This window comes from Dromaius novaehollandiae, chromosome 2 (assembly GCF_036370855.1).
Source record: "Dromaius novaehollandiae isolate bDroNov1 chromosome 2, bDroNov1.hap1, whole genome shotgun sequence".
NCBI lineage: Eukaryota > Metazoa > Chordata > Aves > Casuariiformes > Dromaiidae > Dromaius > Dromaius novaehollandiae.
In genome coordinates, this window is record NC_088099.1 from 23,069,111 (window position 1) to 23,096,078 (window position 26,968).

A 26,968-nucleotide genomic window follows, 5' to 3' on the forward strand; every position below is an offset into this window, starting at 1 on the left:
AACTATGTTTTTATTCCTCTAGATAGGCTCCAAACACATTGAAAGAGCATCATAAGGCAGCCTGCACTTTCATGCTGTATTTCCATACTACACCAACAACATTTTTTTTCTTCTTTTCTTTTATTTAAGCTGCCGAGAACAAATACAAGAAATCTTGGCAGAATCATGGGCTTATGGATATGAATTATAGTAGTCAGTCAAAAAGTTTTCTTTGCTTTTCTACCCAGCCCTTCCTTTTCATCTTGTTCATCAAGAATTATTTTTGTTTGTTTTTACGGCAAGAAAATTTCAAAAAAGCAAGATCCAAATTCCTTTGTGAATGTTTATTTATACAACATACAGGCTTAAACTTTCCACAAGTGGTGGCATCCAGCAAGGAAACAAAATAAGAGACCATGAGAGCAACATGATAGTTCTAAGATGACTGACCAGTGTGAGCAGGAATAGCAGCTGGTAGGAAAAAACAGCTGAAATAATTGGTGATGGATCAAAATACATTAAGTAAAAAATTATATGGCCATATGAGTATGAATCATTGCCAATATTCAATCAAATACAGCAACAAGGATAATTTCCTCATCCCAATCTTAAAAACTTTTTTATGTAGCAATTACTTCTCGGGAACATTATAGCTTAACAGCAGGAAAACAGAACATAACGCCACATTACCAAGTGATGTTAGGTAAAACCATTTCATTACAACTCTGTCTAGGGAAGAATGAAATAACATTAGGCTATGGAAAGAGAACCGTAGTTTTGGAACTACCCTATCAACCATTCTTGAAAATGTATGACCAGTTTTGTTACAAGTTTAACCAAAGGAATAATGTTGTTAAAAACTTGGGACTCTTGCATTCAGATGCCTAATGAATGAGTCTCCATCACTGCAAGATACTAGCTGAAAAAAAAATAAACAAAAAAGAAATCCCATAATGTCCATTTTTACCATTACAAGCCCTCATGGAAAAGTCTTCTATTTAATCCCATGTTAGTTAGATACTGATTACAGTGTTCAAGTCTGCTGGTTTCTCTACCTTCAATTTAAAAATTGCTATTAGAGTCCGTACTGGTGCTTAAGTATTGGGATTTATCTTAAGCTTACTAAATGGAAATTTACTGATTTCCTGTGCCATAAACGCTCTTTTTAAATGAGAAATTTGCTTCAATTCCATTGCATTGCATTTAGAGGGATAGTAAATCATGCAGCTTAAATTTTCTCTTCTGAAACTCTTTCATATCTTTATTTACACTCTTTCCAAAAAGAGCAGGCAAAATATTTAAATCCATCTTTAGACTAAGAACACAGAGCTTCAGACTTGGAACTTTCTCTGTTTCTGTTGTACCCATTTGACCAGGAGAGGAAAAGAGATGCAGTACTTCACAGAGGCAGCTACACCTACTACTAGCTATTGATGGCATGGAATTTTTAATTCTCTTTAACTCAAAGATGATGCTGGATTTTAGACAGTGTAAAATGAGTACATGAGTTCAGGACAATCCAAGGTCCAGGAGCTGGGTTCTCTCGCTGACCTACATTAGCTGTAGAGTTGTGCCTGCTAAGTTTGGCAAAGCACCAGGAAATGAGACATCTCATCCTTTAGTTTCTTTCCAATAATACTTTGCACATACACACATGATGAAATGTTATCTGGAAGAATCACTCAGCACGCACAGCCTGAAAGCTGTGCAGGGCCTCCAAACAGGACCGAATTTCTTTGGGGCAGAAACTGCATCTAACTGCACCTATTTGGAGTTTGCACATTAGCCAGCACAAGGCTGCGATTCCAGTCAGGGTCTCTCAACATCACTACGATTTCCCTACCCCTTTCTCTTTCTAGCCAGCACCACTTCCTATAGAAGACTTTCTCCATACTTTTGAAACAAGAGATAACATCATGTTTAACAACATTATTCAGACTCAGTCAGCAGGTTTTCTGATCCATGCTGCCTACCACTCTCATTTTACAGGCCTTCTTCACTTCATGAATCTTGACACTGCTTGGGAAAGACTTTTTCTAAGAAGCCAACAGCCTCTTTGTAATAGAAGACAAAAGTAGCAGCAAATAGTAGCTGCATATCCTTTTTCTTCTGCTTTGTGAATTTGATGCTGCCTAAAAATCAAATGATTCCTGTACTTTCATGCATATAAGCCACACGTGAGGTGAAGTAAACCACCACGAAAAGTACTACACCTTGAAAAGAACGCTCAAACAACTGTAAACATGTCACTAAAAAAGGAAAGAGCAGCAAGAAGGGAACAAAAGCAGAGGAGGAATGGGGTTCCAGAATAAATTTCCCCTTATCTGAGAGAATGAATAACTCAGACTGTTGCTAAATCACTTAGCTGGCATTTTTCTCTCAGTTTTAAGCAGATAATGCATGGACAGATAGAAGAAAATATTGAAAATATATTTCATCACAGTTCAAGATGGAATATGGTTATATAATCTCCTTTTTGACTTACTACGGACCCTTACATAGACAAGACTATACAAATGCAAAACTTAAAAAAAATCAAAACAAGTTATCATTTATTTCACAGAACAAAATCTGAAACTGCAAACCAAACTTTGCACACTTTTATGTGAGGAATTGAACTCACACATGACTTACATTTTACAAGATTTACAAAAATTAGGATTATAAATTCTGCATTTGGGAATTTAAGATTTCCAGAAATGGTAACTGACCTAGCCCTTGGAGAAAGGAAATAAAATCAGCAGTAACTGATACAACTGATCAAGCCTTCTTCTTGACTTCCAGGACACACCTCACAAGCTATGATACTTATTGAGAGGGTACAGGTGAGCAGTTACATGTGATCACCCTAAGAGCCATCCAGTGCTCCCGTAAACCTTCAGGATATGTATAGGTAATCCTCCTCCCCCTCCTCAGTCACTGTTGTCCTGATACAGCAGGAGGTTTTGCCTTGCCCTCATCTGTACCACCTCTCCCAGACAAGCCCACTTGTGGCCAGTCAGAACTGGCCATTCCAGAGGCCTGACCCCAAATTTCATCTACTTAAATCCTAGAATAGATATGCTACGAGAACTGAATACTTACTTTTCTGTGTGTGTGAAATTATGGGAACTGAAGTTACATAATACAAGGATTTCTTTTTCCACATGGTTCAAAGAGAATGTGTTTTAAATATAGGCCTGTCATCTAGCAACTACAACACCCCTGTAGCTAAGACAGAATACTTGAGAGCTGGTAGAATTACAGAGGTGTTTGCCAAATAGCTGGAGAATCTGTGCATTAGCATGGTTTAAAATAAATCTGGGGCAGAAACTTCAAATCTTGGAGGCATGTCTCTTTGTAAGATCTATCTTACATTTTATTTCCTATATTGTATCCATTTCTATTGTTCCATTTAATAATTAGTCAGTATTATCTCTTTCCTTAAGACCTACACTCATTAGTGTGGGTCTTCAGATCATAAGATCTGAAATCTTACATAATATAGAATGGTTAAGAAATAAAGTAACTGCTGTATGTAACACTATCCACACACTGAAAAATGACTACTACAGTACTTGCACATGAGAAAATAGCTTTGGCTTAATTCTAGTTGCATAATTTTATTAAAACAAGGCACAGTTTATTACATTACATTTTACATTACATATTACATTAAATTTTATTTTATTACATTAGAGTGTTGCATGTTCATTCCGTTCTATGTTGGTCATAAGATCCTTTGTGTCACTAGTTCCAGGAACTGCATCACTATTAAAATACAAATTGTTCTCAAAGCTGTCATTTGTTGACAAGCGATTCTTTCTTCTTTTGTAGAAGAGATAGCCTGCAAGGCCAGTTCCTACTAGGATGAGGATCACAACAATAACTACAACTCCTGTTTTACTATGGTTTAGAGTAAGAGCCTTCTCGTCCTTTGTCATTGCTGAAAACAAACACAAAGAAATTAAGACATACTTCTTATCTGATTACTGGAAGCAATTCCTTTAGAAAGCACTATTTTTAAGTAAATATGTTCCATTTGCTTCAAATAATGAGTGACAAAGGTAGTAACATAAAATTAATTGATTTTAAAAGGTTAACACTACATGTAATGTCACAAAACTTTCTCTAAAACATCTGCATTTGAACACTGAATAGAGTACATTATATTCTACTAGGAAATAACATGTTTGTAGGAAATAGATGTGGCATTTAGGTATATCTGAAAATTTAATATATATAATACAAAATATGATGCATTGTTTTTATGACCTTACATGGGATTACTTTCATCTACTTGAAAGAAAATATTCTTACCCTTTGTAGGCATTTCAGCTGGTGGCATTTCAGCTGCTGGCGGTATTTCAGCTGCTGGTATTCAAACATATTGCAAAAGAATTATGTTATTATTATATTCTTGTTATTTATATATTATAATAATAATGTTCTTTGGGCATAATAAAAATTATATTCAGAGAAATATACAGTTATAGATACCACTAAATACTGAAAACACCTTGGTTTAGTCCATACAAAGCTAAATACACCTATTAAGTGGCATAGCACAATGGTCCTTATACTACTAGATATGTACATAAGCTAGCAGATGCCATAAATCCAAGAGAGAAAAAGAACCATCAATGAACTCCAAGGAGACAGACCCCACACCAGTGTAAAGCCACAAGAAAGTCTACAGAGTATCTTGCAGGACAGAGATCTTCAAACATAATCCTGATGATAATTACAAATTCTTGCGGTAGCTGGTATTCTATATAATCACAGTGAGTGTAAATACATTGGGTTTGCTAAGGAGCCTTAATAGCCCTCCCTACACAGGCAATCGAATTCAGTCCTGAACATCAAAGTGCCTTACTAGAGATCATATCCAAACTAAAATGTTTGCAGCTCATTTAAGATTTAAGATCTGGACCATGAAATCAGGCTTGCTGGGGCTATCATTTCAGATGAAAATCTGCATTTTGCTGTGTGGACATAAATTGGTCAATACTAAATCCTGAACAAAGGAATCATCTTTCATTTTGATGAAGGTGAGCTCAGAAAATGAAATAATTTTACCAGCTCCCCCAACTTACACTGCCTGACTCCATTAATGATCCAATAATCCTTGCTTCTGTCAGTCCTGCTAGTGTTACATTTAGAGACAAGTATTACTCTATTTCTAGCTCTTCAAAGTAAAATGAAAAACGCTTCTCTGGATGCTTCCAAAACCTTTTATCAAGATAAGTATCCGTTAATGCTGTTGACAATAAAAAGCAGCTTATTACTTGTTTGCATTACACCAGTACGGAAATCCATGGGAAATACGGAAACTAGGAGCTTTCTGTGTTTACAAACTTCTGAAGTGCCTGCTGGAGGCATTCCACGTTCTATAATAATGCTACTTTACGTCCAAAAGCACCCTGCAAAAACAATCTCACAAATGTAACAAGCAATAGAAGGAAATAATTTATATTATGCAAATTCTGAAAACAATCTTCTGGCTGCATTGCTTAATTTGACAGGAAAATTTCTGGAATACGGAGACATTTCCTTGCTTCTCATAGAAAGTGTTAACTGCCAGGGCTTAGTATAGCACTGATCATGGTTATCATGTACTGTTGTTTTTTGCTAAAAGATGACTATATACTAAGCCCATCTATATGCTGGACAAGCACTATATTTACAGATACCATTCCTGAAAACTGAGTGTGAGGAGCCTTGACCATGATATTCCCAGCCAGTATTTGTAGCACAATCAACAAGCACCTACTGAACTGTAGAACAGTTCTTTTGAGTACCTTCATTTATGAAAAAAGTCAGATTATTTATGGAAGAGACCTGTCACAGAATTTCAAATCATTAAGGTAAAAATCACGCGAACAAGTGGAGTAGAAAGTAGCATCTATTTTACAGGAAGACTTCACTCCCAGCTTTGAGTTTTGCAGCCTCCTCCAAAAGGAGCAAACGTAACAAGCACAACTGCAACTAAATAAGATGGCCGTTTATTGCAACACTTCTTACATGTATCTATGACTATTTCTGGTAGAAAATGGAAAATAAATGTCATTTGCATTTTTCAATCACAAAGTAAAAGGACAGAGAAGTAGACTCTGAATGGATAGTTATGTCTGACAATTCTGCAGTATTTCCTGTGCAAAGTACAGTCATGATTACAAGCATCTGAGTGAGTCAGGATAATTTTGCACTTGAGAGCAGATTTCCAGAAAGGATAGCAGAATTTCTCCCAGTTCCAACCAGGCCTAATTCAGCTATTAAATGTATTTCACTCTTCTCAGTAAACGTTAGTAGGAGATTTTTGATATTGCAATGCAAGCTGGAAGAAACGCTTAGGATGACTTTTAGAAGCATGTATGCACTAGATGTACTTGCTGCCAAATTTGCACATTCAATTATTTCAGGACACTTCTGTTTAGTACATTCAAATTATGCTATTTGTTTTGCTTTTCATTTATTCATCTTCTCAAAACTGGACAACAAAGAGACAAAACGTCCAAAAGGGTTCATTAATTCACAATCCATAAATATTTAATTCACAGAAGCGCTACTGCACACTCAGGAAGTGCACACACGTGAGCCTGCCAGAGCGAAATACACAAAGGGGATTCCCTGGATTTAGCAGAGGACATTCCCTGAGTAACACATTTTTAAAGAGATGAGACTAACTCACGTGTGCAAAACACAGTACGAACACTGTGATTACTGAAAAAGTATTGATACAGGACAGGCAAGTCTGTCAAGTGTATACACTAGGTACTGTTACAGATACTTTTCAAATCGTTGTGAGGGACATCCATTTCTTGAGCACAGGCCAGAACTACCACTTTCTGACAGAGTGATTCTTTCTTCTTCTTGGCATGCAGACGTGCATCCCTTCCCATTTATAAAACCACAAAATACCCATCTCAAACGCACTGTGTATGACCACTATCTCTTAATATTAAGCATACAAGAAGCAGTCTTTCTCCATACATAAAATAAATTGATAAACGTAGCACTTACTTTTTGGTTTTTTACAAACATAGCCTTTATAGGAACTGCAATAAATATTATTCCAGTACCCAGAGTTTGCGTACATTTCAACACAGTGCTCACTTTGTTGAGGTGAAGGTTCTCCTACATTCCAGTTGACAAAATTCACTGCAGTGTTGTCTAGCCACAACCATTCTCCTAATTGGAAAAACATTGAATATGGTAAAACAAGATAGTGTTCATTTTCCTGTTGACAGCTGCTCTGCTTTTATTGCCTTCCCAAGGAATTTACTTGTGGCCACTTTTGTGGCCATTAGACTATTTGGATTTTTGGTCTGACACACTGTGGCTGCCCTTAAGTTTTTATGCCAATGACGTAACATCAATTTTTGGAAAACAGCAGGCCAATCTGGCTTGTAAAATTACTAAGGAGAGAAAGTTTAAAGAAGTATTGCCCACATAACCTTCTGCATTATTTAGTCAATAACAGAAATGATTGATGCCAACACATAATTTATCGTCAACAGAATGCTCCGTATTTAAGTAATTTGTAAGGGGGTGGGGGTTATTGCTCTTTTAAAATTCCCCCTTAAGTCTTTCTAATTACCTTTATCTTTCAGTTTCTGCTCCTTCCCACTGACCTTACATACTTTGGTTTTCAATTCTGAAGATCTGCTTCAGAAATTTTGTGATCACTGCTGTTTAACTATGCTGGGACTTTCTGTCTCTTTCTTCCTGTTCCTTTTTTTTTCCTTTCTTTTAATAGTGTTATCTATTTAGAATAAATGTGCCTCTTGTGACTCTTAAGTTGTACTCAGACAAGAAAATTCTTAGACTGAAAGTTGTTTTGTTTTCTTACAAGGTGACCCATATTTTAACTTGTTTATTTTTTTAATACCTGTCCCCATTTGTGTCAGCGCATGACATTTTGATACTTTTTCAAAGATATAAAATTTAGTTATGCTGAAATCATGAGAATCATTATCTAATGACACAACGGCATCTACTTGTTGAATCAACTTCATGTTGATTATTACTATAAAAATTGTATTGTTCTTCACCTGCTCTAGAACTCATTTTAGAAACCATTTTTACGTGTCAGTTAACCATGAGTAAACCTCAGCTTTTCTTGATATGTATTATGTTTATAAATCATTTGTCTATTCAAATTCTTTTCTCCTATATTGAAGACCTTTCCTTTTCTTTCTTTCTTTTCCCAAGATTCAAGTAAATTAATTGAATATTTGTCTTCTCCTCAACTGGATTTGCCATTGCAGTGGTTGAGTGGACAGTGGTAGGAGAAATCTTTGAAAACTCCAGAAAATTGACCTAAGTCCTCTGAACTCTTTTGCAGCCCTGCCTCTGACATTGTTAAACTGGAGTTTTTAGTCTGAGCAGCACAACCTGAAGTAGCCATTAGGTCTATTAAGACAGAAATAACTATTTAACTGAATATTGATTTTATTGATGAATAAGCAATAATCAGTAAAGTGACATTTAATTAAATAAGCCTGTTGCCTGTTCTCTCTTCCCTTCCCTTCCTCACAAAGAGGCAGAAAATAGAAAAAGCTATGAAGCATTATTCCAAAGACATGAACTCCAGCTTCAAAGTGAGTTTGTTCTGAGGGGCAGCTGAAGCTAAGGATAGGCGATTAGTCATTCAGGATGGTGAATCCAAAGACTAGATGTAATGTTAATCACATTATTCTCTAGTATAAAAATTAGAGTATCATCTCAGTGAAAAGCACATCAATCCAGTGGCCTCTCCAGATCTGAGAAGAACTATTTGACCTTGGCTTTTCTAAACTACCAACATGATCCAGTCTGTATTCTGCTATAGGTACCCTGTGCCTTACTGCATCCTGAATTCCTTCCTTGAACTTGCTGGGCCTGGTCTTTCTTTTATGTATCACCGGTTATTGCTTGATTACTATTGAATTACAGCTTCTCCCATGATGAGACTATATTACCTTTCCTAATTTCACTTTTATGTATTACCAAGTACCACATAAAATTTTCAACACCCAAGTCAAACACTTTGTGATGATTCTTCACCAAAAAAAAGATGTTTTACAAAAAGTAAAGAATTTACCATCTACATTTCTGTACATTCCTGTCCAAAAAGTTGATGTTTTCCCTTCAAGTGGTTCAATAGTGTATGCCAGGAAGTTGGCTTCAGCGGAGTCTTCAACTGACACCAAAGAGGCCCCTGCAAAACATAAGGAAAAGAAAATGTCTTAGGGACACAAGTTTCATGGCAAATATGCAAAACAAAAACTTTGGATAATTTCTTATGAAGGGCTCTTGCACACATTTCTCAGAATTTCCATCACAGTGCACTAGCATTTTGTTTCCTCATCCACTAGAAAATAGCAACACAACTGAACAGTGACTCAAGGCAAAATACAACAGGCGAATATATGATCCGGTATAAGCTTCTACTGATGTATTATTAATGAAAAACAAACAAACAAAACATCTACAATTTTTAAATAAAATGCACCATAACTTCAATCTGTGCACAATGTAACTTCATACATTAATGATTAAATGTTTTCTGAGCCTTTGCATAACTCACCTATAGCATAATCTGCTGACTTTCTGGGGTACAGCCATAAGCATAACTCTTTAACCAGGTTTACTTTCACACATTTTCTTTGTAGTCAACAGAGAAAGATTTTCCACAGCATGATTCACAGCACCTAAATTAGGTTCTTGCTCTCAATCACCTTCTAAAAGAATCTCTTTCTGCCCTGGTGATGGAGGAAGTGCATGGAATTTAGCTCCACTCAGAGAAAACTGGAAAAAGGTTGTCATGAAGCCTGAGTTTTTACTGTGAGACAACATTTGCACTGTTCTTCCCTGCCTTCTGTATTTATCATCTTGGTCATCTGTTGCCCAGTTAGTACGTCATCCACCTGCAACACCAGGCATTCTTCCATAATGATTTATTCTAGCAAGGTCAAGAAGTTGCAGCACGGGGCCTGTAACGTGCCAGCAGAGCAAATGAGACTTTGTATAGAGCATTATTAAACATTTGATAAAGTGCATCTTCTGTTCTCTTTCAGTGTGGGGTTGGAATCCAGTCAACTGATATGTAGCAATACATACACCTGGCATTTGACTGTTTTGATTAGGCTGTTGAATTTTTGAAAGTGTTTTTCTTCAGGTAAGGAAGACATAGTTACAGAGAGTGAAAAAAGAGAAGTCGTTTGGATTACTACTGAGCTAGTACTAAATTCTACTCTGGTTCAGAATTCCACTATAGGTGAGATACAATTAGAAAATGCCTAACTACAAACGGAAAACTCAGAGTGCAAGTAGGGACAGCAGAATCTAACAGAGCATGGCATGTTCCTCTTTTTTGCAGTAGTCTTTATGTTTTTCTAATTTTTCCTCTTTTGCTGAATAGTGTCAGATGTTTGGTTTTCATCAAAGACTAAGGGTAACATTGAAGGGGAAGTCAGTGCTGTGAAGTCTGTGTATAATCCCCTGCAACTTTTAAATTGCACATAACGCCAGTCTTTTACCACACAGGCTGAAACAAACGGTCAGTCCCTTTATTCAGGAATTTTAGTCTAACACAAAAAAGCAATTCTGATGTAACTACAAATTCCAACAAAGATGTAGGGCAGCTGGGGAGTAAGCTGAGCCACCTGCTATCACAGGCAATATCATCACTCAATTCCTCTCAAACTTCACCTTAAAACTCTTTCATTTATTTGCCCCACTCTTCTTATTCAAAGGCTGTTCCAGAAACTTAGCCCTCTGAGGACAAAGAAAGTGTTAATTTCTAGCATAAGCTTGTTCAAAATCATAATCATAACACTTAAAGCAGCGAACAAATTTTCCTGGTATATGCACAGCTGCCAAGATCTTTTTGAGTATGCAGAAGTAAGAACAAACATTGCCGCTTCCAAAGACTAAGCATCTGTCATGCCAATGAAAGAACTCAGAAGACCCATGGAATTCGGTCACACTGTGACAACTCTCATAGTCTTAAAGACTGAACTATAGCAAGAGAGTTGTATTTCTGAGACATTTCTGTATTTAAAAGTAAACAAACAAGAATTCCTATCCAAATGTTATGCAAATCTTAATGTGGAGGATATAGTAAGAGTTAAAGAACATATAGCAAAACTTGAACATTCCCTCAGAAATACTAAAAGCTCTCCAAGTGGCAATGTACTAGCTCAAGAGAACCCAGGAATGAACCTGACTGCTGGCAGAAAAGGCGGGTTTTGGTGGTAGATTTACAGTCAGTGGAGATAAAATCAAGACAGTCAGTGGAGTTTAGGGTGCAATTCACCTGACCAAATGTCAGTGTATATTTCTGCTGAAGATGAATCAGCAGTCAGCTCCACTGACAGCACGAACAAGGTCTCTGTGCACTCTAATGGGAACTTAGATACTTAGGTTGCATATAGCCACCTACACTGTAGATACAAAGTTTGGCAAGAAGAATCTTACTTTGCTTGCCCAGAGAACTAAGTGGCAAGAATGAAACAACAGCCCTAGTTTATTAATATATTATCCATCTCAGACAGCTGTGACTTCTTCATTTCAGTGGCATAAAACTGGAATAACCGAGAAGCAAATCAGATCAGGAATGCAAATGATATGGAATGCCATTAAAACTGCTGTGGATGGGGTTGACTACCTCCTATCAGAGTCAAAGGATAAAGGTTCCACTTCTGTTATCTCCATTCCAGACCACACAGCTCTTCCAATGCCTGGCCCCACACCCATGAAAGAGTTAGTGTGTGCCACTGGTAGACAGCTATTCTCCATCTCTTCCAAAATTAAGGCAGCATTTGGATGCAACTGTCCTATGGAACACCCCTTGGACCACCCTTGAAATCACAAAAATACATAGCACATGTTCAGTTTTTCACAGATAGGAAGAACAGGTCAGGAAGATGTGGTCTTTGATTAAGGAGGATACTCACCTAGTCGGAGACATTCTAAAGAAGCTTGGGCCCAGTTTCTTGTAGATGAAGATTCAATGTAGTAACAATGACCTCGGAAAGGGACCCAAGACTTGTGACCTTCTGATTCAGGGCACTTTCCTGGAAGTTGGGGGGGTTCAGTGGGAGCTTGAACTGGTTTTAAAAAATAGAAAAGGCACAGTTTAAAGACACAACTCCTTATACATTCTGTTATCATGAATAGGTTATTCTCACTGAACATTGGAAAACTCACTTGAAATAAGTCTTAAACAAAATGTAATCTTCCCATACTATAACTTGCTATACTATGCACTGCTTACTATAACACAATAATGGAAAAAAGTCTGAAACCGGTGAACAAAAAATGCTGCAGCTGTGTCTCCCACTCAATAAATCTAACTCAGCAAGGAACCCAAGCATTCTTTTTTCTTCAAACACATTAAGTTCAGATCAACTCTCCACTCACAATTGTATATTCACAGCTGAGTGTCGTACTGAGTGAGTGCTTTTACTGAATTAGAGCCTAAACTTGGTCATATAGGTTGTAACCTAATACCGCTGAATGCAGAAATGAATATCAAACAATAATAACAGAAGTTTCAGATCAAAGCAGTAGAGTATGTGGCCTGAAGGAGTATCTTTAGACATTTATATACTACCTATAGTTTGCTATATAGTTATAACAGGAAAACCCGGAAAGCTGTTATGAGAAAACACTCTTTGTAACTCCTTATGGCTTGGTCACTCAGCTCTCCCCCTTTCAACACCACACCCAGAGTGACTGTTACCTAGCCATTCATTACCTTTTGATTCTTGCAGGGTTTTATATTACCTGCTTAATCAGTATCGGAATAAAATAACATTTACTCAGTATCACAATAAATATCAAAATAATGCAAGTCTGAGCTTGACAAAATCTATCTAACATTATTAATGTAAAGTGATGGGTATTCATAGTCACAATAGCTTTGTTAATATGTGTTAGCCCTCATTTTAAAGTAGCCCAATTCAATCCAATTAAATTTTAATTTTTTTATCTACTTAGTTCTTGATATAAAGACCAGCATTTAAGTATATATCAGCAGACCACTCAGCACAGTGAATTATAAAAAGAAAATCATCTTAATTGCAATAGTTAGATTCAAGTTCTTACCATCAGGTTTTTTGCAAACAGAGAAGTAACTTTCATTACAAGATCCTGTCTTCCAGGCTCCTGCAATGTCTAGATAGACACAACCTATTTTCTGCTTTGGTTCCCCTTCAGCCCACTTAGTATACTTCATTCTCCAGTTATCAATCCATTCATAGCGCCCGTCGGTCTAAGCACAGAATAAATAAGAATGATTAAACTGTAAGCATTAACCATTGCTTTGTGGGTCAAAGTCTTCCTGTCTAGCAGCTTATGCCAGAAGTTTTCATTTAGAAATCAGTAACAAATGCAAATGGACCAAACTTTTAAATTTATGTTGTGACCGGCAGCTGTTCATTGAGAAATACAGCGGGGCGACAAATACTTTTCAGCAAAAGCAAAAGCAAAGTAAGTGCTATTGAATACATTTTGGACTTGACAAAACTGTTAAATAAAACTTGGAAATAAAAATTTCACTAAATATAGTTTGTAGGAGTGAATATCTGATGCTTAATTTTTATACTATCTAATTTTCTTCAAGTTTCAAGAAGTGCAGATTATTTTAACTTAAAGTGCACTTAAAACGGAATATTCTCCCACCACAGTTTATGAACTCAATGGATCATCCTGTTGGTTAGGTTTGAGGAATTTTTTTTTTTTTTGGAAGATGTGTTTTACATTCATTCATTTGTATTTCTTTCATGTGCTTAGTCAAATGAAGGGAATGCAAGATAAGTGCCTGTGCCAAGAAGAAATATTTGGAAAGTATCAAAATATCAGAGAGTAGGGAGAGGGGAAACAAATAATATATTTTAAAAAACGAAGTAAACAAACTAACTGCTTGGCTACATATCCTCAGAATATGCCAAGAGTCATTTCCCACAACACTTTATTCTATTTCTGAAAATCAGGTATTGTTATGCCCTTTGTTTAGAATAAATGATTTCCACTGTGCCTCTTAAGACAGAAGAATTTTATCCCAGAATGCTAGCCTAAAATGTCTTGTATGGAAGTGCACAGAGTAAAATGTCACAGAGAATAAGGTAAAATATATACAATTTAATCAGAGTAATGGAAGAGTATATACCCCTATCTGTAAAAACTGATAGTATATACAAGCACTTAGAACCAAGATGTAAACTAATAAGCTAACAATAAAGAGATAATAAGGCTTTCTAGTTCCTGATTTGTCCATAACAGAAGCAGTATCATTTTCAACTGGTTTGATGTTCTTACCACATTACTGTTAAGACCAATCCATATCGGCACTCCATACTTTAATATCTTTAGCCACAGGAACGAATGGCTGTAGGGGTCTAAGATACTGGAAAGGTCAAATTGATCACGTCTGCAGTTTTTTCGTGCATCCTCCCATTTCATTTTGGTTTGAATGAACAAATAACTATTGTTACCGTAACGGATAACACTGGATGGGGCTGTACTTGTAGAAGGGAGAAACTCAGAGTCTATAAAATAAAGGAGGAAGAAAGGCTTATGTCATACAGTTATTCAAAAGGGTTTCCCATTTGACTGCAGTAGCAAACAGGATAAAACAACCTGCCTCTTTTCTTCATCTCATATTCCCTGACTTTTGACCAGCATAGGTTAGATATGTTATTCTTTAAGATAGCATCAGTAGCAGAAATCAATTACAGAGCTGTGGAAAGGAAAAGAGCTGCTTAAAGCAGCCTTTGACAAGGCGAAAAGGAACATTCTGCATAATCTTCTAGGCTAGTATTACTGAAATGAACTGAGATTAGAGTAGGTCACAATTTTTTTAATGAAACACTTTTCCACCAAAACAAATGTTTGACATAGACCATGTTGTTTTCAAAGAATTTTTTTTTGTCAAATGTATTTCTCAGAGATAGAGGAAAAGATCTCTGCAGTAGACCAGCTCTTAGAAGTCAATCTGATATTTAATTGCAGGTTTTCACTGATTTTAAATTTTGTTTTCTAGGTGAATTGGCTCAAGTTCAGTGCGGATGAGCTACATTCGCACTCCAAACAGTTTACGCTACATGTATAACGCAGTGTTTTCCAGAATGTTTTGAAAGCCAATGTATTCAGAAACTGATTAGAAAAAAAATGACTTGACGAAATGACAGAGCAAATATCAGGGCAAGAGTCCTACTAAAGGCAGAGTTACAGACACAAATTCCAGCCCGGAAGTTAGTAATATGACAGCTACTGGGAAGGGTCAGCTGAGGATAGCCTCTCTAGCTGGACCTTTGGTTTGACACATCTGACCCTTGTGTTCCTGCCTGAAAAAAAAATTGTGGATATATCTTTATTGGAAGTGAAATGATGCTGAAATCCAGAACTTAACACGCAGGCAAAAACCTGAATATACATTAGGTCTGACTGTGTTTTAATTGAAAAGACAAGTACCTGCATTAATTTGGCATATATAACCTCTGCTGTTATCACAACTCTCATCAGCCCACTTCCCTGCTTCTTTAACAGGATTGTTTCTCATGACAACACAATCAGCCTAGGAGGAAAAAGGTACAAGATCAGTTAGGTATAACTAGAGAAAGCAAATAAGAAACTTTTGTCACCCTTTCACATCTTCAGACACAAGTAATACTGCAGTTTTACTCTCATATCCTTCTAAGATTTAGTAGCTCCAATTTTATGATGCTGAGGTTCTACTCCTCTTGGGCTTTGCAAACTTCTTAATGTTGCGCTGTCTTGCACAACATCACGGTGGATAGGAAGACCAGAGAAATGCTGGTATCCTCCCATTTCCAGGAATACAGAATGGAGAGAAGAAAAGACACAGACACTTTAAAGAAAAGTAAAGCAGCTACTGCAGAAAACACTGATTAACTTTGCCCTAGGAAAAAACCCTCATGCCATGACTTGACAATCAATGCACAATTCAACAGTTCTGACATCTCACTCTCCTCTCGAAATTTATTCTTGCAAGCTGTAATATTATACACAGCAAAATTAGATCTGCTCCTTCCCAAAGGCAGCCATTGATCTGCGGGTGCCAACCTTACGGTGACATTTCAACCTCTCTGAGATGGACATGTTGGACAGAACCTATGTGACCACACATTAAACGAACACTGACTAATGCAAAATGCTGTATGTCTACATATTTTTTTTTGAAATGAAGTATCCATATTTATCTTATTCTGTTTACATATTTATTTTGGCTGTCCAGGAGGAGATGCACAGAGAAACATTTCATTTGCCAGTGAAATGCATTAAGATTTAAATCTTTCTAACTGAACAGTTGCATAGAATTGTGCATTAACCCTGACAACTTGTTTTTTGTTGAGGTTAAGTATATTTAAAAATAAATCTGAAATTTATAAATCAGAGACTTTTAAAGTTTTCAGAGAAGACTTTATATAAACCCTTTTCATAAAGAGGGAAAAATATATATTTTTCCTCCCAAAAATAACATTTTAAACATGCTGTTTCTGATTAACTGCAAATTTTCCCAATTTTTCTCTCTCAATAAGGGACAAGAAGCTCAGCGATGCTACTTTCAAAAAGAGGAAAAGTACCATGTACACAAAAATAAGTGTTTTTTCAGTGGAAATTGTACTCAGTGTAAACACAGTGAGTCCTGTAATGTGTTGTAGTTCCATAGCACAGCACCATCTAAGCATGTGCCATCAGAGATCAGTTTGTATGACAGAGAAATAGGGGAAGTGAATTTTTTTTTTCAGAAAAACTGAATGGCTGGCTTTTTATAGAAGTAACATGTTCTTTTTGCAAATGTGACTGACAACATATCCATGTGTTTGCATGTAAGATATGGCTGTTTGATGGTAATGTTTGTCCGCAAGTGCCGCTTGCAACCTATATGCCAACCGAGAAACCCCCTAAATTCAGGGACAACTGCAGTCACAAGAATAGGAAGATGTGCTCATTCAGTGCATTTTTGCAGCAAATGCCATAAGGCAGGAGTCCCACGGTCGTCTTCTTTACCAGAGCTTACGAGAGAAGGCAGGATGAACACCGATGCAGTGCAGCCTTCATGTACACAGAGAACTGAAATCTGAAACCAATGTTTGTATGAGCACACTTCAGATGCTGTAGCTAGCCAGTACAGCAACTTCCCAAGGGCTGAATGCCCTTCGGTCTACTCGGGTTTATACCTGGCATGCATAAAAAGGTTTGTAATCAACAATTTTCTCAGTGCAATACGTAACCCCAGGCAAAGCTGTTTTTAAATTCTGCAGATCTGAAAGCAGTAAATGCAGTAGTACCATGTCTCAAATCCCAGCAAATGCCTAAACGCATTCTAAATGCAAACTGTAGTGAACACTGTGTGACTTCTATTCACCTGGCCATCATATGAGTATAAATCCATATGTCCTGATGGGAAGCCTTTGGCCCAGTTTGTAAAGTAAACTCCCTTTCCATCTGTCCAAAGGAACCTCAGTTCATGATTTATATCATTTAATCCAATCCATGTATCAGTCATAAAATCCTTCATATGAAAGGTGAGGAAAGCTAGAGTGAAAAAAGAGAAGAAATAGTTTTAATGAAGAACACCTGAACCCAGCTGTCTGGCCTCACTGAGCCTGCTGATAAATCCAGACCTGGACTAGGTTGAATTATATACTTTTCTGAAGGACGGAACACTTCACTGTTGACAACATAAGCAGAGACACTAAAGTTATTTATTTCACAACTAAAGGTAAGATAAAAAGCAGGTGAGTTTTGAGTTTAATGAACAGGAAACTAGATATACAACTTCTCCTTTGTTCAAAATACCTCAGCTAATCACCTAACTTGGTACTGGGATGAATCCCAAAAGCATGAGAGGAATGCAATCTCTCAAGACATTTTTTGAATCCTAGTCTCACAAATGACTCATAAATATCCAGTTTTGTAATTTGCATAAATTTTTGATTATCTCAGCAGACCAGTTACCTTGCAGTGGCATCATACAGAAAACACAGCGGAGCACCAACCAATTCTTTTACAGAATTACAAGAGTTTTTCCTCTCTCCCTGGAATACCTGGGCAATTGCCTGCACTGTCTCAGCAAGGAGCAGAATGCAGACGAGACATGCTTAAAATGATCCTCAGCAGAACTATTCATCAAAAGCAAATCAGTTACCACAGTTGCGCACAGTAAGGAAGGTGGTTTAGGCTAGTGTATCTTAGCTCACACATAGAGCAGCTAGGTCAGCTGGCAATCAACAACCCACTAAGCCACAGTATATCAAGCACTGTGATAAAATGAACATATCATGGCTTTTACCAACTGCTACAGTAATAGCTATGACCTTACCCTTCTTCTCTACAAACGACAGCTGTTTCTTCTGTCTGCTCTATCACCTGTTCACCTTCCTTTGGTCTTTTAAAATGAATGCAACCTACCCTTCCAGGAACAAAACCTGTAGATTTCTTTGTCAAATGTTAGCATTGTTCTTCCAGAAACCGTTACAGGAATTCAAGCCTTTCCTTACATACCTGCATCACCAGGAATAACAATAGTTGTGTGCTAGTAGTTCTATACCCATTTCTCTGTTACCTGAAATTCAAGCCCTGTGCATGAACCACCTGAAATCTGTACTGTAGAAATCAGGTCAGGCAAGAATTTATCTATGTTTAAAAAGTGAAGGTTTGATTCTTCATCTCCTCACATGCAGAAAACATAGATAGCGCAAAGTTCATGTCAGCAGTCTGAATTCAAAGCAGTTAATTATTGGAGTACAACACTGATTTGTTTCATTATGGTTGATTTTTCTCTATGCTCTTTTGAGTTCACAAACAGTACATGTTGTGCAGCATCCATTTCTCAACAACATAGTATAAAACAGCATTGCTAAAAAAAGGGCGTTGTTAACATCTATAAAAATCTTCCTCAAATTTTAATTTGAACATATCCCATATTTATTCAAACACAGGGTAATTTCCGTCTGCCCATCTACCCCAGTCAGTGACGCAGCTCTGGTGATCATTACAATAAGCTCTTCCAGTGAAGAAAATGGTACATCTACATGCTGAGTTATAGGTAGGGGTATGAGCCATAAAACCTCTGTCCCAAATTGCCCAGATACAGCAAGTTCTCGACCCCAAAGTTACTGTGCTTGATTGAGATAATACAGAAAGCTATGCAGTGAGTTAATGCCACCTAGTGAAAATACATCACTTAAAATTGAACTTGCTCTGTCCAGCTGACATCATTCGTAGGCAGAAAAAGCACTACTCTGATTAACAAGACAATATACCTGTACATATAATTTACATATACTTATATATACACATATGCATACATATATATGTATGCACAAACATGTGTGTGCATTACATATGCATATATACATACACGTGTGTGTATATACACACATACATACACATACACGTGCATACATACATACACACACACACACATATAAGTCTAAGCCTACATTAGAGTTTGGTAGATTCAGGTGCAGACTTCACTAGAAATTTCTAAATATTATATGTTTGGGGACAAAAATCAGATGTGCAGTCATTATTCAAATGATGTCCTTATGCAAATATAACGGCCATCCTGTTAAGATTAAATGTTGCTACAGAATCTAATTGCTACAGAACCATACGTAGTACCTTGCACTTGTTCATTAGGGATAGTAGCCAAGTTTCCTCCTAAATTCATGCAAGCTGTTCGTGCAGCATGCCAAGTGACACGTTGATCTTCTGTAAATCCAAATATTTTGTAACACTGAAACAAGAACAAATTCCCCAAATATTATCTTTACTCCAATACCTCTTACAGATCAAAATACACTGCTTTAAGCAAAGCAGAATGGAGAAAGAACAGTAAAACAGCACATTCATCTAAAAAAAACACACTCAGCTTAAAAGGGCTTTTTGTGCTCATCCATTTTCTATGTAAAATTAAAGCTGTCAAGAAAAAAATGTTTTCTTCAGCAAGACACATACTAGCTTTGATGTGAAATCTCTAAAAAATAAGCAAAACCTGACTTTTTGTAGACAGTCAACTAACATTGGCAAATTACACATTACCGATACTAGTCTGCCTGTTTTTTTTTTATTTGACTCTACAATTTTTAAAGTCAAGGAAGACAAAACCTATTCAGTGCTGGATGAACATTAGGGTTTGGTTAAAATACATCAAGATCAATACACCAATACTTCACAAACCCCATCTAACCCTTTAGGAAATGCATATCAAAAGATTTGAAGAGATGACTAGAGAATGATTTTCACAAACTGCAGGTGGATAGGCTCATACACCACTTCATTAGAAGTGTTTAAAAAAAAGATCACTTTTCCTGCAAAATAGTGTACAGACAAACAAACAAAAGCTTGCAGACCTCAACCAGCCCTCTGGAAAGCAAAAATTACTCTAATAAGAAACAATAATGTAAAATAATTCCTTTGCTTTCTATCTAATACTTCTCCAAGCATGCAATATGCTATGTATTTGTTACAGTACCTTATTCTGAAAGGAAAGCCAAGTTGGATGACATCCTCCTGGAGCTGAAAATGTTGTTGGAGGAGCAGTTGAATTAATGGAACTGTTGTGCCTTTCACATATGTAGGGATTTGGATAACCACAGTTTATATCATTCCAAAATCCTGAATGCAAGATAAATAGGGAACTGTATGACACTATATCCAGTGCTGATTAGACGGAAATCAATTTCAGTTATTGTTGCACAATGATCAAATGAATATCAAATCCTCAGTGTCTCTTAGTTTATGGATCATTTTATATCAGCAACTATGATAACTGTGCCACTTTATACCTGGTGTAATTATGGAATATTAAAAGCAGTGTACTATTTAAATCAGGTATTAGAAATTTCATTTTTATAGTAGCACATTAGACCAATTTAATAAAAAATATAAAAGAGCTGTATAGCAGTCACAAGCACAGGCCTCTACCAGACCTTCTCCATGCTACATTTAAGATAAACACAAGAGTACAAAACTATGAAGTCCTGAATATAATATCACATTCCTCTGCTACAAGTTTATAAAAGAACAAGAAAAAGGTGAAGAGGTGCCTCTCAGAAAAAAAGTTGTGACACAAACACACAAATAACAAAATTCAGAAACAAACATATAAAACTTACCTAAATTCCTATACATGACTACACAGTTTTCATCATTATTTGCAAAGTTAGGTTCATGTGGTGCCCATGCCAAATAATTCACTGGAGTCCCATCCATCCAGCTGGAGAGAAAACCCAACATAAGCCATCTTTAACATACAAATAGAAGTGCTTTCATATCACAAAAAGTCATTTGGCAAGATGTTTAATATGCCCATTCACAGGTTAAGGTGTACAAGGTTTTTGGACCAGTTCTAACTGAGAGGTATCCACAATACATGAATTAATTGAGAAAATATCTTTTTCCTCTTTTATTTTAAAACTTTGATATTAATGGAATGAATGCATTACCCCATAAAACTGAGACATATGCAATGTTTTCTATTGCAGATGCACGGAAACCAGTAATTTACCTGAGAGTGTGATTATTGCCAGAAAATATAGAGTATCTCTGGTAACTACCCTTCTAAGGATGGGAAAAACAAAGAACATAGTATCCATGTAATCATGAACATTTGTGTGGAGTAACAGGTACTTAGCTCATTGCACTAAACTTACTTTCTTTGCAAAGGCACAAGATACGTGTTGAAGTTATGTTTACGCTGGATTTATGCAACATGCTGAAGCTTTTGCAGCTGATAGGACAATATTCAAAATAATCTTTCAGGCCAACATGAAAGCCAGACACCATTTCAGCATGAGAGAATCCAGATGCTCATCATTTCCCCCAAGTCATATATTCCCAGTGGTGATTACAGCCATAAGAGATTTTAGTCATAATACTGGCAAAACGCTTGACCATTCACCCACACACAGGGAAAATTGTGACGGCACGACAAACCACCTAGAAGGCAATCACTCTGACAATGTGCTTTACCATAAGGTAAAATCTGAACACTGAAAAAGCTGTACATCTGTGTAGATTAAACTACAGAGAACAAAATCATAGCCAAGCAACCAAACATTTATTAGGAGACACATTCCTATTGGACTGCAAGGGACAGAAGGGCCTAGGTTCACCCTACATGACTTCATGCACATATGCAAGGCACTTCACCTAAAAGCATATTCATCTTAGGGTTCCCACAAAAACAATGGAATGGGAGAGACACCTCTTCTTTGGAAGGTGATTTGGCCCAGCTAATATTTTAATCATCCTCTGAAGGGGCATCTTTTTCACCATAGACTATAAGAAGAACCAAGAATTACTAGGCATCTATCCAGGCACTTCAAGACCCAAACAGAAGTGAAATGAAGCCATGCCTAAATAAACATCACATGCAAAAATTAATTTATAGTGCTGCATAATGACATTCAGAAAAGCTTGCAGAAAACCTGCTTATCCTCACCAAGCATCTTAAGTTATAAAATGGCGGCAGTTATCTTTGCTCTACAAAAAGAAAATAGGAGTTTTGTTGCTAACCTGCAGTTGCATTTTCCCTTTAAATACAGTCTGTTCCCAACAGATTGTAAGGAGGGAAAAGAAGAATGTTTTTATGTACCAAAAATCTTACATATTTTGAGTGGGGGCATCTATTTGTATTTTAAATATAAATCAGAGAATAAAAGAAATTATAATTTTTTATAAAAGTTCAAATACATTATCTCCATTGTAATTTTGCTGCCAGCTTTGGGTGAAAACTACTAAGGAAACATGCGGTATTCCTCTTGGAACTTCTAGACATGCAGCTAAATTAACATGGAATTAAACCACTTGAAAATACAACCATGTTTAAATCACGATTCAAACCTGGCTATGTACTGTGAAGCTCCAGGCCCTTTCAAGTTAAGTTACTCTGTGCTACAAGCTACAAAATCTTAAAACAGTAAAGTAGAACTTTCCAAATCTAACAGACCTGATGTCAACTTCCGAAAAGTTAAAAAACAATAAAGCTAATGTTTTAATACTGCTAAAGAGTAAGTCCAATTTTAAGGTTTATCAATCTACTCTAGCTTCCAGTGATGTCAATGAGGAATGCCATTTACTGTGAAAGGAGTTGGTTTTCTATTAATAAAGAAATTCAACCAATATCAACAGGGAATGCTTTTTTAACTCTTTATATTAGCTATACTTTATTGGAATATGAACAAGGCAGACAACAGCTCAGGGCAAAATAGAAATCAAGCTTCTTTCCTGCTATAATAAAATACAAAATAACAGTATTATTAGTGCGATGAGAATCCTGAGCAACAGATGTGATTCAAAAAAATTTGGATTAAATATTAGGATGAAGTGTGTAAAGTAGTAAAGATACTACAGAATACATTCTTACAACCTTACTTCATAATCAAAAATGTTAAGCATGAAATTTTAGTCCCAGAGAAGTTGAAGGAAAAACATTTTCATTTGCTTTGAGACACCACAATTTCACTCAAGTACTTCGTTGTGTTTGCTCTGCTCATTGGATTTATTCTTGATTTTAAAGCACAATGTAAGCTTGATGACTCTAGGTGACCTACCTTGTCCGTTGATCAACACTCAGTTGTAAACCAATGAAATATGCATCCTCTTTGCCACTTTTCAAGATCTAGAATGTAAAAGTTAAAATTTTATACATTTCCTCTTTTTATAACAGAAATGTAATCTGTAAATAGTGAATAATCTGCTGCTGAGTCACATAGGACGTGAAATGTTATATTCTTTAGCTACAAAGCTAAATTTTAAAGTCAGTCCTCAGTCAGGCTTCACTGCTGGCCAAAAAGTGTGGTTACTACATCCCAATTTCTTACAGTCTTATTTGAAAGCCACTGCAATCAGCATCTCTTGCACAGTCTCTGCAGCTGACATCACCTGAGAAATGTCCTGCAAGGGCAAAGCCCCCCTACAATCTGGATGTCAATTAATGCAAGACTTTCATGTTATCTCACTGCCACTCTTCAGCCAGCTCAGGAAAAGTTCTTTGTAGTTCAAATCTGACCTTTAAACACACTCCTGATTTAAAAGAAACCAGCCTTCAAGAGAGTATAAACAGTGAACTAGCCCCAGTCACCTAGGAAACAATCCTCTAAAAGCTCTTTCTCGTGGCACAATCCATGCCTCATGTTCTTTTTACCTCATATTATATGCCATAGGCAGAAAGAGGCAAAGCTGTGATTTTGGAAACTATCAGATCAAAAAAAGGCTGCTAGGTAGACCACGTGAGTGTTGCACGTAAGCTAGTATCTGTTTTGATCCATACCTTATGATATCTTGAGTTTATCTGTTGATGCTGTAGCACCTTTACTTGCAGCTAGCTCAGCCTACCTTATAGAATCAGAGTAGCTCAAGAGAATAACACTTTTTGCTAAAGTGAAGCCACAGATCAATTAAAATTACACACTAGGTTTATGTTAACTGCATTAGCAGTTGTATACAGATGTAATGTGGTGTGACTGCCATGTTGAGTAAGTTAAAAGCAGATAATGCTTTCTTTTTTTAATTCTTACTGTGCTTGTTACTATACAAAATACCAAACCAAAACTGTCCCTGTCTCAGCTATGAAAAGATCCAAAAAAGACTTGATTTGGCCTTCATATTAATCTGGCTTACTGCTACTGCTGTTTCAGTAACTTCACTGTCATAAAACTAGCAGGGAGAACATGAGGATGAAAAAGATATGTGCCCATGCTCATGTATTCTGGATGATTTATTCCATAGCATTAAAGATTTTTCTTACATATCGCCAGAGGAATTTTCTTTCACTTTCACTCTCAATGACAGCAAGGTCTCCAAAGTTCTTCTTGCAGAACTCCCGACCTTCTTCCATAGGAACACTTTCTGTGCTGAAGTAATAATGTTTGTCTTCATGTATAATCCATCCATCCTCAGTCGTCTTATACTCTGTAAGATAAAGGGTAATAAAGATAAAGCTAAATATATTGTTCCTGAAGTACAAGATACTCTCATTAAATGCACTTTTAAATTCTGCTAAATGCACAAACACAAATAGTAAGAGTAAACACACTTACTGGGTGCAGGAGATTCTGTTGGTTCAGGTTTTACACTTGCCCCTATAAGAAAAAAATATTTATTATGATCAAATAATAAATTTCTGGAGCACTCTTCAATTTTAAATGCATATTCTTGTTCCCTTAGGGTATAAAACCAAGCTATTCCTAATGCACAAGGCATTATAAAATACCTTGAAATGTGACTGAATTGAGTAGTTACATTTGGTATTCACTAGATGCAGCAAACCTTACACCCCAAAGCATTAACTCTATTAAGCCAGGCCCTGTGTCTCCCTCCTATTCCTTTCCCCACGTCATTTATACATTAATTCTGGCTTAAACCAGAAATAGCATGGGTTATCTTCTTCCATGATACCCTAGCTACCATGATACCCTAGCTACTACGGAGTGAGGTTCGTCCCATCCTTCTCTGGTTTTGAGAAGAACTACTATCCTGGATCTTAAAAATTTCCCTAGATAAAATCTCACTGGAACAGATACACTCCCAAGAAATTAATTCATCCTTTCTGACAAAAAGACTTCATGCTAAAGAATTCCCGTTTGTTTTGACTATAGAATCATGGAGATCCTTTGTCATTAGTATCTCAGGAAAACACTCCCTAAAGATCTCTCTGGAGATCATTATAGGGTTACCAATTTATTTTGTGCTAAAAAATAATCTCACAGATATTGGCATGTTAGAAAAAATTCTCCGAGTGCCTGAAAAATGGTTTTATCAATATAAAGATTTGCAAACAATTTGCTAAAAATCTGAAACCTGACTCAGGAAAATTTATTCCAAAACAGAATTTGTTGGAAAAGGCACAAACTTCTCTAAATGAAAAGTCAGAACTGAATGTGAATATTCAAACTACCATTTCCCATTTTTCGAGAATTACATTTCCTTATCTGAAATCATAGAGAAAGATCAGTGAGAAGTCCCAGCAGGGCACCTTTGGGTCTGTTTCTTTGAATATATCAAAGGCAGGTAAATCCTTACACCATTTTGATACTTCACTATCCACAGGGTACCATTCTGATGAACAGCTTTGAAAATTATTTTGCTCATAGCTAAGAAAAAAAAATCAAATGCGATTCTGTTCTTACTACACTTATATATAGGAGGAAGCAATACTACCTTTTTTTATCTGACAAATCCATCCATGCAGATAATCACAATGCCTGTCATTCCATAACATGCTGGAATCGCCACTAATCTCTGCACAAAGTTCAATTCCTTGGTAATTATTGGGCTCTCCAAAGCCCCAGTTTTCATACCTCACCTATGATAGAAAAAGGTTTGTGATGATTCCATTGCACAGAAAGACAATAGTGGAGAGAGAGGGAGGAGGCAGCATCAAACCACAAACCCACAGTCTATTTCTAGTATCAGTTTAAAAACTGAGATGAGAGGAAACCAGAACTTCCCCCTGCAAATGCTGACATTTCAAGTTTGTTTTCAGACTGCAACCTGACCACGGCTTATATCACAGTTATTTCCAGTCACAATTGGCAGAATACTGACATTTCTTATAGGATGTAAATTCTGTAAAATTCATCTGATGACAATAACAATGCATGCTATGTGTTGATGCTAAATTAAATAAACATCCTATATTAGCAAAATATTAGGATATTATTGAGACACAATTAAAATGTTCACATTTTTCCTCACAAAAATATTACTGCAATCTTAATTTTCCTGCACAAATTGCAAATTCAGTTTAAATCTGTTTTCCGTATGGTAAACTGTTTCACCAAATAAATTTTGACCGACTTTACAGGAAAATATATCCACATCTCCAAAAGCACTTTTGTTTCTACAGTCTTATATCTTAGTCTGAGGTATAGTCAAGTCACCCTGGCATAAAACAATTGCAACATAGGCCATTTCATATCAAGATCTAAATAGCAAAGAAGATAAATACTAAAGATGGACTGTTTTCCTCTAAAAGCTTGTATTT

At 36.5% G+C, this 26,968-nt stretch overlaps 1 protein-coding gene across 7 annotated transcripts in view; it reads right to left on the reverse strand.

Annotated features, from left to right (window-relative positions):
• Window positions 1–308: 308 nt before the first annotated feature.
• Window positions 309–26,968, reverse strand: part of LOC112982364 (macrophage mannose receptor 1-like) — a 62,936-nt gene continuing 36,276 nt past the window's right edge. For 3 of the 7 annotated variants that reach the window (XM_026098693.2, XM_026098696.2, XM_064505976.1), the window contains 16 exons: window positions 26,143–26,287; window positions 25,023–25,064; window positions 24,731–24,894; window positions 23,535–23,602; window positions 21,096–21,196; window positions 20,453–20,595; window positions 19,600–19,714; window positions 17,339–17,508; window positions 15,421–15,523; window positions 14,266–14,495; window positions 13,054–13,219; window positions 11,901–12,053; window positions 9,044–9,160; window positions 6,982–7,149; window positions 4,279–4,332; window positions 309–3,904 (listed from right to left, as the gene is read on the reverse strand). In XM_026098693.2, coding sequence (XP_025954478.2) covers window positions 3,654–3,904; window positions 4,279–4,332; window positions 6,982–7,149; window positions 9,044–9,160; window positions 11,901–12,053; window positions 13,054–13,219; window positions 14,266–14,495; window positions 15,421–15,523; window positions 17,339–17,508; window positions 19,600–19,714; window positions 20,453–20,595; window positions 21,096–21,196; window positions 23,535–23,602; window positions 24,731–24,894; window positions 25,023–25,064; window positions 26,143–26,287 — 2,190 coding nt within the window. In that variant the 3' untranslated portion in view covers window positions 309–3,653. Of the gene's footprint in view, window positions 3,905–4,278; window positions 4,333–6,981; window positions 7,150–9,043; window positions 9,161–9,529; window positions 11,805–11,900; window positions 12,054–13,053; window positions 13,220–14,265; window positions 14,496–15,420; window positions 15,524–17,338; window positions 17,509–19,599; window positions 19,715–20,452; window positions 20,596–21,095; window positions 21,197–23,534; window positions 23,603–24,730; window positions 24,895–25,022; window positions 25,065–26,142; window positions 26,288–26,968 lie in introns of those variants that run through there. The other 4 variants (XM_064505974.1, XM_064505973.1, XM_026098694.2 and 1 more) reach the window with 4 other exon arrangements.